Here is a 14958-nt window from a genome sequence, read left to right on the forward strand (position 1 = left end):
AAATTAAATATCAACTATCCATAATGTACATCCATGCCATGAAAAGGATTTCTAAAATAGTGTAAAACAAATATAAAACCATATGGATTCTGTATGTTGCCACTTTGGAAAAAAAAAAAAAAGGTGAGACAGGCAGGCATATTGCTTACATAGGCAAATAAGTAAATAAAAGTAAGTCCGAAATGGAGCACAAAAATTGGTAACAGTGTTGTGGAGAAGTAAGGGGATGGAGTCAGGTGCGGAAGACACTTTCCATCCACATTGTATTGTATTATTTGCACTTTATAATATGTGTATGTTTTACTTCTAGAAACTTTTTAATGTAACTTAATCCATAAACTTTTAAATCCATATTTATTTAAACTATTTAACCCATATACTTTTAAAAGCAAAACGGGGGAAGGGGGAATATTGGTAAGAAGATAGCAAATATGAAAACCAGCAGTCTAAATGACCACTCTCCCATTTGCCTAGTCATTTCTCCCCCCTTGGCTGCCATGCTTTGGGGCATCTCATCACTTTCTCTCAACATCCATCCATCTCAGCCTCCCAGTTATCAAAGATACCAAGAGCCTTCCCAGTTCCTCAACTTAAAATCCTGTGTGGTTTGGGGTTTTTTTTTTTTTTTTTAAATTCTTCTCTTTCCTTTCCCCGTACCTCTCTCTGACAGCCTTCAAATCCTCTTACAACAACTCAAAATGAATCTAGTATAGTATGGAGGGCCTAGAATTACCATGCTTCTTCTCTGTAGACATTTGAAGGTGTTTATGTAGGAATGACATGAAAGATGTGTTTTGTTTTGTTCTTTAAATCATTATTCTCCCAGTTTGTACTGCATACACCATCCCTTGGTGCCTGCCCCTCCCCAGTTTGGAGTATCCTAGCACTTTCTTTTCCAGTAGTTTCTTTTAAAACATGGGTCAAAATTCAACACAAGGAAGCCTATTCCACATCTATCACCACCTCCAGTCTACAGACCTTCAATACTCCTGCCTATATTATGATATCTTGTGCTTGGTGGCGTTGTGTAATTGCTCTTCTATCACGAGGGTGTGAGCTGTCTCAAATCTATCTGCTTCATGAAGTCCAAAGGTCAATTTCTCCTCCTTCACCTGCCATCAACCACCACTCCCGAAACACACACACACACACACACATACACTATTCAGGTCTGGTAAAACAGACGTTCAATAAATGTTCATTACCTCACACTTAAAATATAAACCTGATACCCTTTAGTTTCTACACTATTCACTAAACTGACTTGCTCTCTTTCCACACTGACTCCTAATACCCAACAAGAGCTTAAATTCCTGGCCAAGTCAGGTCCTAATGACCCTGGTGCATATTTGAGTCAGTGCTGTGAGGCTCTTAATCTGTTTGGTCAGAGGTCAAACAGCCAGGGTACCGTTCTGTTAGTATATCCTGAACAAGAACAAGCAACAAGGTCCCATGGCCAGCATACTTCTAAACCTTGCCTCCTGGTGGAAACAACCTGGGTTTTCAATTAAGAGAGCCCCTGGACTTAGGGGAAGTAAAGAAGGTGGCAATGAAGTCAATTAATGAAGTCAATCACAGGGTTTCACAGTGGACTGCCACATGCACTGTCTAAGCTGCTGGGTATCGGGAGGTTACAGGTGAAGGCACGACAAATGACATTTACCAATTATTGACTCAAGCATCTGACAAGCCAAGCTTACCTGTCATAAAGTGTTTCTGTGGGAACAACCTCAGGGGAGAGGAGTCCAGCAAGCCAGGAAGTTCGGATTTCCCTTGCCGAGCCAACTCGAGCTCATCTTTCAAGGTGCAAATCTAGAGCCTGCATCCTCATTAGTCTAGTTCTCATTGATCAGCTCCCTTTACTCTGAGTTCCTCTAGCACTTAGAGTCTTACCGCTCAGTTTAACACGATTAGGATGCTCTCATTTCGTACACTCATGTTTGATGTTTTGTAAGCCTTATCTTCCCATCCATTTCAAGCTTTTGTTTGTTTAAGAGACAATCCAGGAGGCATTTATCTGCTAACTGGTAGCACCAGACCAGCGATTTGAGAGTTGATGAGAGGTACAGTGCTGCTCTGGCAGACACTTCCCCATTAAAGGCAGGAGTGTATTGGCTGCATAACTGGTGGGCAAAGGGGTCCCTTAGCCAACTTGGGGTGTGAACAATCTCGATAATATTCAGAGGTTGTTAGCAGGTCCCCTTTGACCACATCTTATTATTCCTACACTTAGGGTTGCTAGGTTTAGCAAATAAAAACACAGGACATCCTGTTAAATTTGAATTTCAGATACATAATGAACTTGTTTAGTATATGTCCCAAATATTGAATGGGATATACTTACATTAAAAAATCTGTTGTTTAACTGAAATTCAAACTTAACTCTACATTCTGTATTTTATCTGGCATCTCTACCTCCCATTGTTAATGATCATAGTTTGCATATAAGGGGTCTCAAGACCCAACCCTGTTGTCGAAGTAGCTAGATGTAATAGCTTTACTTACTGAAGGCCTACTATGTGCCAATAACAGTATTAGGAACTTTGCACAGAATATTCATTTAATCCTTGCAATAACCCTGTGAAATAGGTATAATTCCCTTCAGAGGGGACATGTAACAGTCACAAGTCCTCTCCACCTCTATTCGGAGATTAAGTAATACCCTCAAGGTCACATGGCTAGATACCAAGAGCCAAGATTCAAACTTGGGTGTCACTCTAGCATCCCTACTCAGGCCCACAGGAGTGTCTAACATGCAATTTCAATTTAATAGAAAATATGATTTAAACATTCTTTGACAAAGCAGTTTCAGAGACAGTTTTTTCCCCCCAAATTATCTTTCGAGTAATGTAGTAAAAACATCAGAGGAAAATTCTGATATTTATAAAATTAGCTATGTTCAAGTTATCCTGCTATCATCTAAATCTCTTCACCTTTCCTCCTCCCCACAACACACACACTTTACCCAATCCCAAGATATAAAAAAATATTTTAAAGGCTACTTTGCAGTGTGCACAACCTTAGTATTATCACCCAGTTTAGATTCAGTTGTGTGAGCAACTATCTATTGAGCCTTCTGAAACAGATCATTTGGTGGTATGTTTGTTTTGGTCTCAGGAGATGTTTAAGACTTTACATTAGTCGAGATGTGAGGATTTTCTAAACGTAATTCTTTCAGAGTATAAGCATCTTCTTGAAAGCAAATTTTGTGTTTATAAAATTCTTCAATCTTTTGTGCCTCAAAGATATTCAAAGTTAAAAGTAATAATTCACCAAGTAATGGAATCATCACCTGTTTCTCGATTAAAATTAAATGTAAGCTTTCCAAAGCCTCTTTATTTTGCTCAAACTATTGTACTCCTTGGATGTACCTGAACAGTAATTATTGAACTGTGGGACACAAGAAGTGCTTTCTGGCTGTGAATACATAAATATAAGTATGTTTAAATGCTAAATAAAGAAGCATACTGAATTTAAATTCTTCTATGTTCCTTGTCATCAAATCTTCATTATATGATTCTAGAGAAGTGTGTGATAGTGTGAAGAAAAGAAGTGTATGAAGATGATAAAAAATTAATAAGGTAAATCTTTCTAGAGACCAAAACAGTTTGAAAATACTGCTTTGTGTAATCCTAGATATTGACCACAGAGTTGGAAAGCTCTCTTTTAGCCCAAAGAGATGAGTTACAAAAGAAAAACCAAAACAAAACAACAAAACCTCAGAAAGCAGCTTCCAGAAATGGTACAAATTTCTGTATTTCTGTGATAGTGAAATATAAGCAAGTCCATTTACATTGATTTTTAAACCTCTTGAGAATTATCATAGGTATTAACCATACTCATAGGGTATTGTTTGATGAACAGAAAGACTACAATGGTAGAGATCACTGTGTACTTTAAATATTAAAGTCATCATCACAATAGAGTAAAACTAGATGATCAACTTTGTCATGTGGGTTTTATGTTACTCTAAGATGAAAGGCTCACCTCCCACATTCAAGAACACAACAGTAAGCTAATTTAATTTGAAATAGACACACAGCAAACTGCTGCCCCTGGGAGATGCAGTGGATTGGAGATGGGAGTGAAGTTCCACCTTTTACTCGTAAAATTTTCTGTAAAGTTTGAATATTTTGCAATGAGCATGTATTAAACGTTGTAAAATTTTAAAGCCATCAGAGACAAGTGAAAGAAATTAGGATGATGGTCAACCCACTGGTCTCAACTTTGAAGGAAGGGAAGGAAAGGGCAGGGGGTTAGGAAGACAAGAGCCTCTGCTCTTTTTTTTTTTTTTTAACTCCATGAACTGGGCATAATTAGATCAGTTTCACATTATTTTTCACCTTACCAACTTGAGCTACAAAGTGGAACCTAACTTCTCAGAGGAAAATAAAGCAAGTCAAAGGTCTGCTAGTCCTTGGCTAATACTCAGCGAGGTATTCGGTGTTCAAATCCTGTATAATCACATATATAAGCAGGGTTTTAAATAGAGTTAGGGGGCGGAGCTGTGAGGAAAGTGGGCAGAGAATAAGCTTGAATTGTCATGGTTAGGAGGCTACTCCTGACCCCTCACGCCCCACCCCGCCAAATAAAAGGCAGAGGGAGGAACTGTCCTAAGATCTCACTGTGAGAGGCTACTTCCCAACTCCAGAGATTTCACAGGGATACCTGCCTCTCTAACTTTGGAAGTCAGCTGACCTCCGGCTCCTGCTTTTGCTACAGGCCTATTACTGAAACCTAGTGAAGAGGGTCTGCCTACTGGAGAGCGAGGCAGAGAAATTCAGTGGATGAAGCCAGAAGGTTATTTGGGTTCTGTTTTTTCATTACAGTGAGCATATTGTGAAACACAATGCTAATTCTGAGAGGTTTGTTTTTGTTCACCTGACTTAATTATAAGAAGTTTTAAGGGTTCACTAATGGTTCTGCCCTACTCACCCATTTAGTATTCATGAGAAGTTCACCTGCCTGCTTCATAATCACCTGGGATGTCAACTTGCAGATCCCTGGTCCCACATCAAAACTATTCTCTCCGTATATCAAGTGTTGCCTGCTATTGAAGGAAAGTATTATTAACCAACTAATACAATTCTGGCTTACTCTGAAGAATGTCTGAGCACCACGGGCCTAAACTCACCTCTCCATCATCCTATTCCGATCCCATCAAGAGTGGTACATTTATTTTACAATCAACAAAAGGCATCCTCTTTCCTTCTCCCCGCCTCCCACCCCCCGAGTTCCTAGGCAACCAGGGTCCTGCTGTGTGCTCTAGAGGGCCAGTTTCTGGCCCTCTTGCGGCAAGCCTTCTCGCTCAGGGCCAGCACCTCCTTCTGGACTTCTTTCCCCAGGGTCGGTCCTCCAGAGGGTAGAGAGGGCTGTAGTACGCATCCCAGACGGGGCGGGGAGGGGCAGGGTGCTGGTGGCCAAGGGGAAGCTGTTTGGGGCGACAAGGAGCTTGGAGATGCTGGTCAGGATGTCCCTATGCATGTGCAGGAGGCTCCTCGAGTTGTAGGATGGAGCCCCAGGATTCGAAGAAAAGTAGAACCAGGGTCCTCCATTTGTACTTCTGGTCCGGGGTGTAAATGATAGGGGTGGCCCGAAGCACAGCCTCTACCTTCGAAATGTTAATAAGTATTCTGTTTCGGAAGAGTGTTCCGTGTTTGCAGAACAGGAGAGAGAATTCAGGGAGGCTCACAGTTCGCCCGGGACGCTTTCGTCTGGGAGGGCGTTAAGCGGCTCCCCAGCCCCGGGAGCCGCGGGACTGTCTGGCCTGAAGCATCCACAAAGTTGGGGTTAGTGAGGTATGAGACTGATGTTTCAGGTGCTCGCACCAGAGCTGCAGATCATCCTTATCCTTTCTGATGACCGTGCGCAGGGCCACAACCTTTTCTCGAAACTCCAGGTGCAGAAGACAAACGCAGACGCCGTTTCTCGCCTTCTAGCCACAGGCGAATCCCGGCAGGCCGCGCACCGCGCAGCCTTCGCATTTCCCGACACTTCCCGCCTGTAAACCAATTAGGTGCCTCTCCAGGCACTTTCTCTGAGGCAGCGCGGAGGCCCGCCTCCCCGCAAGGCTTTCAGCTTAGGCGCGGCGCCACCCGGCCCGGCCGAGGGCGCGGTCACCACGCGTCACCGACAGCGCAAGCCTGGGTTTCTAAAGGGCTCCGGGACAGGTGCCTGGCTGAAATCCGGTGCCTTAGCATCTCTTCCTCCCCACCAAAGGAAGGATGTTTGAAATGTTCCCGACCTGGGACAACGGCCAAGGACCTGGAAGGAGTGCTGATAACGCCAAGGCTTGGCGAACGGGGGTTCTTTTCCTATTTATCCGCCATAAGGTCGGACTGCTTGCTGAACCCGATCCCACCCTCCTCGCCTATCCACCGTCTGGTCCGACCCTCCCTCTGCGCTCCGCGCCTGGACGGGCGACGTCAACCACTCGATGTCACCACGCTTAGGAGCCCTGGGTGCGTCAAGGAGAGCCCCCTGGCCAATGCCCGACCCTCCTCCCCATCTTCGCAGGCTGAGATCTTGACCCTCGCCGTCCCGAGAGCCCCCGCGGTCGCCCAGCTGGCCAAGTGCCTTTTGGCTCATTTCAGAAATGCCGCGCAATTAAAAAAAAAAAAAAAAAAGAAAGCGTCTACTTTGCATTCTGCAGCTGCTGGGGCGCCCTGGCTGAGAGCGCTGACCTGGGACTCCAGCCCCGCCCTCCCCGGCGGCTTCAAGGGCCCGGGACGCCTACAGCCACAAGCCGAGCAGTGCCTGGAGTGGGGGCCACAGGCTGAGTAGTGCTTGGAGTGGGGGCCCAGTCCGCGGCTCCGCGCGCCCCGTCACTTACCTTGCCTCTGGCTAGCAATTCCATGATGTAGCCAAATTCACTTATGTCCCCCGACTCAGACATGGTTACGACCCTTCGCAAACTCGGGAGGAACCAGGCAGGTGCATCGAATATGTTCTTTTTCTCTCTCTTGCTCTGTTTTTAGTCTGAGTTTTGCCAAGCGCCCCGCCTGTGTGCTGTTAACGAGGAAAAATGAGAAAGCGGGGGGAAAAAGCAAAAAGCGGGGTTGGGTGGGATGAAGGCCATAGAGGGCTCCTGGACAGCCACGTCTGGCGTTCTTAGCTCCGGGCAGGGCGACGTAACGCAACAAACGAGGGCGGCGGCGGCGGTGGCGACCGTGAAATCCTCACCGGGCGGAGCAGGGCGCGGAGGCCCCGCCTCCTCGGGGATCGCGGCCCGCGCCTCCTGCCAGGGGTCGGAAGGCTGCGGAGACAAACACCTACACAAAAGCTTGTCTGCTCCCGGCGTGGCGCCGCCCCAGCCCGGACACCCACTGGATAGTTAAAGCCGTCCTTTATGCGATGGCTGAGACGGTGGCTGTCTGGAGCTCTCAACGCAAGGACCAGGAAAAATCCTCACCCCACTGTCTGGAGGTGCGAGGGCAGAGAGAATGAATGCAAAGCAGGCACAACAAAGGATCTGGCTGACAGCGCCGGAAAAAAAATAAGTGAGGGCCCAGGAAACGGCAACGCCGCATCTCAAGTCAGCCTTCCTGAAATCCAATAGGTAACAAAGACCAAGCCAGCGCTTCTGAGATGAGAACAAATACCAGGATTGTATTTTAAACACTCTAAGTGTGTAAGGTCGATTGTATCTCTATATCCTCTTGATACTCAACTTTCCTTTAATTTAAAAAAAAAAGAGGATTCCTGCCAGCAAGATTCCTGGACATTCTCACTCCTAGTTACGACTAACTCACTTTCCAATTATTTATTTCATTGATTGAGTTAAACATTCAGTGCATGTTTCTCACATTTTATACTTCTTTTTAAAATAGCAGCTCCCCTAGGAGGCTGCAGCTGAAACGGCCTCTTAGTCTTCTCCCTGCTTCGCTCATACATGACTATCTTTGCTTCTCTTGAGAAGAAAACTTGGCGGAACAAAGTCAGGACTACTCTATTCCTCCACTATAGGCAGTCTCTTATCTTTCTTGAAAAGGAGGAAAGTGATAAGGGCATGACCTTTTCTTTAAAAAAAAAAAAGAGAGAGAGAGAGAGAGAGAAAGAAGAAAAGAAAAGAAATGCCAGCTATGATTAGATTAGACACAACTATAAGATTTACTGCAAGAATGAAACCATTTCCCTTAGGGGTTTTTCTTGTTTGCCTTTTCTTTGGGTCATTTTCTGATTTCTCTTCTCTGGTCCAGAAATCCAAAAGTATATAATGATTTCTTTCTTCTTTTTCCTGCACATAAAGCTGCAATAATGTTGCTCCTTGACTCTTCTTCCACTAGAACTTTGCTCCTTCTTCAGTGTGTTACTTTTCTAAGTTGGTGCCGATCGCCTCTTAGAGCAAGCAGCGAAAGTTAATGTGTTGGATGTTCACAGTTGGGCTCAGTAGGAGATAAGACAAAATCATAATGCTTCTTGTTTAGAAGCTTCTTGTCCTTCTCAAGTTCTCCAGAACCCTGTGTATGCCCTTTGCTTCCATAAGGAAAACTAAACAGAATTCAAGTAAGGTCTGTAGCATCCATGAATGCATTCCTCCCCAATATTAGCAATACTTGACAGATTGCCAGAAAGAGGTATTGCTTTAAAAGAGAGTTTTTCACACCCAGAAAGTATTTGGGCACATAATAAAAATCACGATGTTAGAGCCAAACTAGTCTTAAGTCAGGCATGACAAGCAGGAAGGAGGAAGGGAGAGACAAAGGAACAAAAAAAGCCAAATGTTTCCCCTTAAAAAGCTTACCCCCAAAACCCCATCCAATGACCTCCACTTACATCTCCCGTATGAGAACAAGGACATATGTCCACCCATAGTTACAAGGAAGGCTGGGAAGGTGATTATTTTACTCTGGGAACATTGCCACTCTAAACAAAATCAAGGATTTATTAGTGAGGAAGAAGAAGAAAGAGATATTGAGTAGGAAACTGTTGGTTTCTGCTACCCCTGGGGTAAGTCCATTCAGTTTCCTGAGTTTCTTTCTTCTTTATTTTCACTTTTTTGCCAGCACCACGCGGCATGTGGGATCTCAGTTCCCCGACCAGGGACTGAACCCGCCAGGGAAGTCCCAGTTTGCTGAGTTTCAATTTTCTCTTATGTAAAATGACTGGTTTTGAACTAAATGGTCTCTAACCTCTTCCTCCTCTTAATGCTGATGTCTCCAATCTAAGGATCCCTTTACCATCTGGCAGCACTAGCTGCTCCTCTTTTCCCTGAATAAGTTGCTATGATAAAAGGTCTGTCCACCCGATCACTTGCTATTAGGAAATACTCCAGGCAAAATATGCTTAACAGTTGCCTGGATTCCCACCCAAGGCCAAGATGGGGCTGGGGGCAAGGGTCTTAGAATCAGCTGCTGTAGTGGCAAGAAGTGGAACTGCCCATAAGAGTCCAGATTGGTGCCCACAAGTTGGACACTGAACATTTACTCAGATGCCTGGTGGTATTTACCACTCTTTATTTAGTCACTGAGTGAATAGCACTATGGAACATTAAGAACCTTTCAAAGATGACAGGCATACAAAATGAAGACTGCATTTACATTTCCCTTGAAATTCTCTGTACAGACTTCAAAGACACAGGATCAGTCAGTAGGTGCCAAACAAAATTTGCTTTATTATTTCTCTTACTTCAAAGAACAAAATAAGATTAATATCATACAGATTAATATCTAACTTCATTCCCCATAGAAACCAAAATTAAGAAAAAAGTTAATTCACATTTCTCAAAAATAATAAAAGTAGCATGACAGATGCTGCTTCACAGGGAACTTCCCCACCTAAAAGAAAGATATTTAATAGAGGGATTACGTGATGTGTGAATTTTTCACACTGAGAAGTCTAGCAATATTAAAGAGTCCCTCGCTGTGGGAAATCTAATTGTCAGTTTCCATCTAATGGAGAAAACTTTTCAATATAACTGCTTAATTGCCATGCGGATTCCTGAAATGACTAACCTATAGAGAGCCACAGCTTTTGGCTTCATTTTCATCCATGACACCCTATTTTCTCCTCCTTATAGTAAACAACATAACACAATAGTTTTAACAAATAACACAAAAAATGCACATTCCAAGTTTTTCTTAGCTGTGGACACAAATAAATAATTGTACAAATTTAGAAGTTGAAATCTATGATGATGAATGTTTAGCAGTTTAAGAGTTAGAGACTGGAATTAGTAATATAAAAATATCCTGGTTTTAATAAACCCTCTTATTTACTTCAACAGTCTTTATTTCAGAAGTGGAAACATACAATGTAGCTTTCTGACACAAATGCATCCTAGCACCTATACCTAGAAAGGTCATTTAAAAAACCAAAATTTTTAACAGCTTTATTGAGGTATGATTTACTTACCATAAAATTCACCAATTGTAAGTGTACAGTTTAGTAATTTTTATTAAATTATGGAGTTATGCAATCATCTCATAATCCAGTTCTAAAACATTGGAATATCTCTCCATTTATTGAGATTTTCTCTAATTTCTTTTAGTTGTGCTCTATAGTGTTCAGATATATTGCACTGCTTTTGTTAAATGCATTGCTAAGTATCATTATTGTGAATGAACTTGATTTCTTAATTTCATTTTTGGGTTGTTTATTGCTTGTACAGAGAAATGCAACTAATAATTGCATAATAAACTGTATCTTGCAATGTTGTAAAATTCATTAATCCCTAATTAAAGAAAGTTTTACTTTTTCCTTTCCAGTCTGTATGCCTTTATTTTTCTTGCCTTATAACTCTAGTTAGAACCTCCATTATAATACTGAATAAAAGTGACAGGAGTTGACATCCTTGCCTCATTCCAATAGTAGCAGAGAAACAGTCCATCTTTAACCATTAAATATTGGTTTAACTACATTCCATAAATTTTGACACATTGTGGGTTTGTTTTTATTCATTTAGAAATATTTTCTAATTTTTCCTTGTGACAGGCTATCTAGAAATAATTTCCAAATTATTCCAAATTTCTAAATAATTTAGTTTTCCCATATTTCTTCCTGTTGATTTCTAATCTAATTCAGTTTTAAACAAATACCATTTTAAAAAATTATTTCAATGTTTTTAAAATATATCAAGGCTTTTTTATGGGCTAACATGGGAGTTAGCAAACCTTCTCTTACTGGGTGAGATGTTAGTTAAACATTTAACACTTGCAGCAATACAGTCTTTTTGATGAAAGCACAGTCAACAATAGATAAACAAGCGGGTGAGGCTATGTTCCAATAAACATTTATTTCCAAAACTAGGCAACTGAATAAGCACATGAAAAGGTGCTCAACCATCATTAGTCATTAGGGAAATGCAACTCAATACCACTTCATACCTACTGGGATGCTTATAATTTAAAAGAAATGGAAAATAAGTCTTCGTGATGATGTGGAGAAATTGGAAGCCTTGTACATAGCTGATGGGAATATAAAATGATGCAGTGTGAAACAGTTTAGTGGTACCTGAAGAAGTTAAACATAAGACTACCAGCAATTCCACTTCTAGGTAGATACTCAAAAGAACTGGAAGCAGGGACTCAAAGAGATACTTGTTTGTACACAAGTGTTCACTGCTGCATTTTTCACAATAAACAAAAGATATAAACAACCCAAGTGTTGATCAACACATGATTGGATAAACAAAATGTAGTATATACATATAATGGAATATTTTTTTTCTACAATATGGAATGAACTTCTGATATATGGTACAATATGGATAGACCTTGAAAACATTAGCCTAAGTGAAATAAGCTAGACACAGAAGGACAAATACTATATAATTTTACTTATATAAAATGTCTAGGATAGGCAAATTCATAGGGACAGAAAGTAGATTAGACAGACCAGAGGGAGAGGGGAATGGGGAGCTACTGTTTAATGGGTACAGAGATTATGTTGTGGATGATGAAAAATTTGGGGTATAGTTAATGGTGATGGTTGCACAACATTACAAATGTAAATAATGCCACTGAACTGCACACTTAAAGATGGTTTTAAAAAATTAAGTGTCTGGCTCTTGAGTTGTAGTTTACTGATTGTTTCCTAAAATATTATCTGTTTTGGGTAATATTCCATGTATGCTTAAAAGGCATGTGTATTCTTCTGTTGGGTGCAGCGTTCCAGGAATCAGCTAGGTAAAGTTGGTTTTCCATGTCTTAGGTCTTTGTTCTTCTTCTGTTCCTCCTCTACTATATTCTTTTGTGTTAAACTTTTTTTAGTGAACCTATTTCATTCTTCTGTTGATTTTAACAAAATTACTACTTCTTAATAGTTACTCTAGGAATTATGATATAAATATTAACTGAGCACAATCTACTTTGGGTTAATACTGACTTAATACCAGTAAAATACAGCAACTTAACAATGTAGTTCCAATTCTCCTCCCTCCACTGCCATACATATTATGTATGTATAACACCTATGTATGTTATAAACCCAAGAATACATTCTTATAATTACTGCTTTACACAATCTAAGACAAGATTGCTGTGTTTTTAAAGAAATTGAGAGGAGGAAAAAATATATGTACACAATTTATTTATTCACAGTTTATCATTTCTGGTACCTATCATTTCCTGCTATCTGTAGTCATTTCCTTTCATTCTGAAGACCTCCTTTAGTATATTTGTAAGACAATGTGTTAGCAATGTTTCTTCAGTCTTTTAATTAATCTGTAAATCCAAAATAATCACAATAAAATTACTTTCAGGATTTTCTAGAAACATGTCAAGTTACTTCTAAAATTAATTCAAAAGACCAGTGGGTACGACTCTGTACTCCCAATGCAGGGGGCCTGGGTTTGATCTGTGGTCAGGGAACTAGATCCCACATGCATGCTGCAACTAAGAGTTTGCATGCCACAACAAAGAAGTCCGCATGCCACAACTAAACATGCCACAACAAAGATCCCACTGCCACAACTAAGACCCGGTGCAGCCAAAATAAGTAAATAAATAATTTTTTTAAAAAAAGAGAGAAATGAACAAGATTGGCCAAGACAATTTATAAAAGTACAATGCTGTAGCAAATACAAAAATGAAGCCATAATAATTAGAACAACTGGTATAAGAATAGACGAGTAGATCAATAACACAGAATAGAAAATCCAGATTAAAACTTATGATTAGATTTTACATGATTTCTGTTGATTTACTAAGTAATAAAGGTGATATTTCAAATCAGTGATGAAAGGGAGGAGGTCGAGATGGCAGAGTAGGAGGATGTGGAACTCACCTTCCCCCACGAACACATCAAAAATACAACTACATGTGGAACAATTCTCACTGAAAACTAACTGGAGACTGGCAGAAGGACTGCTGTACAACCAAGCCTGTAAGAAAGCTACACACAGAATCAGGTAGAAAGGGAAGAGAAAGAATCAGGTTGGGACCTGCACTCCTGGAAGAGGTCTCAGAGGAAAAAGGAGATTACACAGGTGGAGACTTGCCCTGGGAGTGAGTGCTTCAAGTCACATATTGGGCGCCTTGGCCCTGCGGTCCAACACAGGAAAGACAAGCCCCGTTGCCTGGTTGGAGGGCTGGTGGCACTAACAGGAGGGCTGTGGGAAGCCTGGACTCCACTTGTGAAGAGTGCACGAACACTTGCTCTTGAAGCAGGGCAGAGACAGTGGATTGAGATGGCATACCACTGCCCCTGCATGTACCCCAGCCTGAGATGAGTGATAGCTCCAGCCACTTGCATCATGACACAGCTCTAGACTAGGGCAAAGTCTGCCAAGGCCCAAGGAGAGAGCTCTGCAGTGAGACAAAAATGTGGCTGATGTGACGTCTGAGCAGGGTGGGGGCAGCCATTACTGGTGCTTACATAGGCAGCATATCAGAAGCAGTCTGGGTCTCTGACCCCAGCCAGACTGCCACAGGCCATACCCTGACTCATGCCAAGTGCCCACACTAGCCCCTCTTGCTCCAGCACTGCTTCCCTCTGGGGTGAGGGTACTGGTGCTGGGAGGGGCGAGAGCACACACTTAAAGGGAACAGAACCAGCTCAGACCCAACTCTCAAGATTTCTGTTCCAGTAACTTGGGACCAACCCCGCCCCTGATAGGGTGATGATGGTCACAGAAAAGATGGGAAGACCTAGCTCACACCTGGCTCCAGCCCTAGCCGCTCCATCTCAAGCCTCACCTCCTACCATGGTGATAGCTACCAGCACACCCTGGGGAAAGATGTGACTCATGATCACATGAGATTCAGCTCCCCCCACCAAAGCCACTGGGCACACACAGACTGAGTGAGGATGCTCCCACATAAGGACACTCCTTCAAGACCACAATAGGTAACTGTCTCACCCAATTTCAGAGTGACAAAGTCAAACAAAATGAGAAGACAAAGGAGTTTGTCCCAATTGAAAGAGCAAGAGAAAACCCCTGGGAAAAAACAAAAAATGAAACAGAAATAAACAATTTACCAGACAAAGAATTCAAAGAATTAGGAATAAAAATGCTAACTGAAGTATGGAAAAGGATAGATGAACACAATGAGAATTTTAACTAGGAACTAGAAAACATGAAGAAGTATCGGTCAGAGCTGAAGAATACAATAACTGAAATGAAAAACATACTAAAAGGAATTAACAGCAGACTAGGTGATACAGAAGAACTCATAAGTGATCTGGAAGACAGAATAATGGAAATCACCCAATCAACCACCAAAAGGAAAAACAAATAAAAAAAATGAGAACAGTTTAAGAGGTCCCTGGGACAACATCAAGTGTACCAACAATTGCATTATAGGGGTCCCAGAAGGAGAAGAGAAAGGGAGGGAATTGAAAATGTATTTGACGAAACTATGGCTGAAAACTTCCCAAACCTGAAGAAGGAAAAAAATATCCAGGTATAGGAAACAGTGTCCCAAACTAGATGAACTCAACAGACCCACACCAAGACATATCATAATTAAAATGGCAAAAGTAAAAGAAAAGAGAGAATTCTAAAGGCAGCAAGAGAAA

The 14958-nt window shown here is 41.7% G+C and overlaps 1 protein-coding gene across 1 annotated transcript in view; it reads right to left on the minus strand.

Moving 5' to 3' along the window:
• TRIM36 (tripartite motif containing 36) overlaps window positions 1-7201 on the minus strand; it is a 52561-nt gene extending 45360 nt beyond the window's left edge. Inside the window, exon 1 of the mRNA XM_060146194.1 lies at window positions 6833-7201. Within this exon, the coding sequence (XP_060002177.1) occupies window positions 6833-6895 (63 nt within the window). The 5' untranslated portion in view covers window positions 6896-7201. The remainder of the gene's footprint in view (window positions 1-6832) is intronic.
• Window positions 7202-14958: the final 7757 nt, after the last annotated feature.

Source organism: Lagenorhynchus albirostris, chromosome 3 (genome assembly GCF_949774975.1).
Source record: "Lagenorhynchus albirostris chromosome 3, mLagAlb1.1, whole genome shotgun sequence".
Classification (NCBI taxonomy): domain Eukaryota; kingdom Metazoa; phylum Chordata; class Mammalia; order Artiodactyla; family Delphinidae; genus Lagenorhynchus; species Lagenorhynchus albirostris.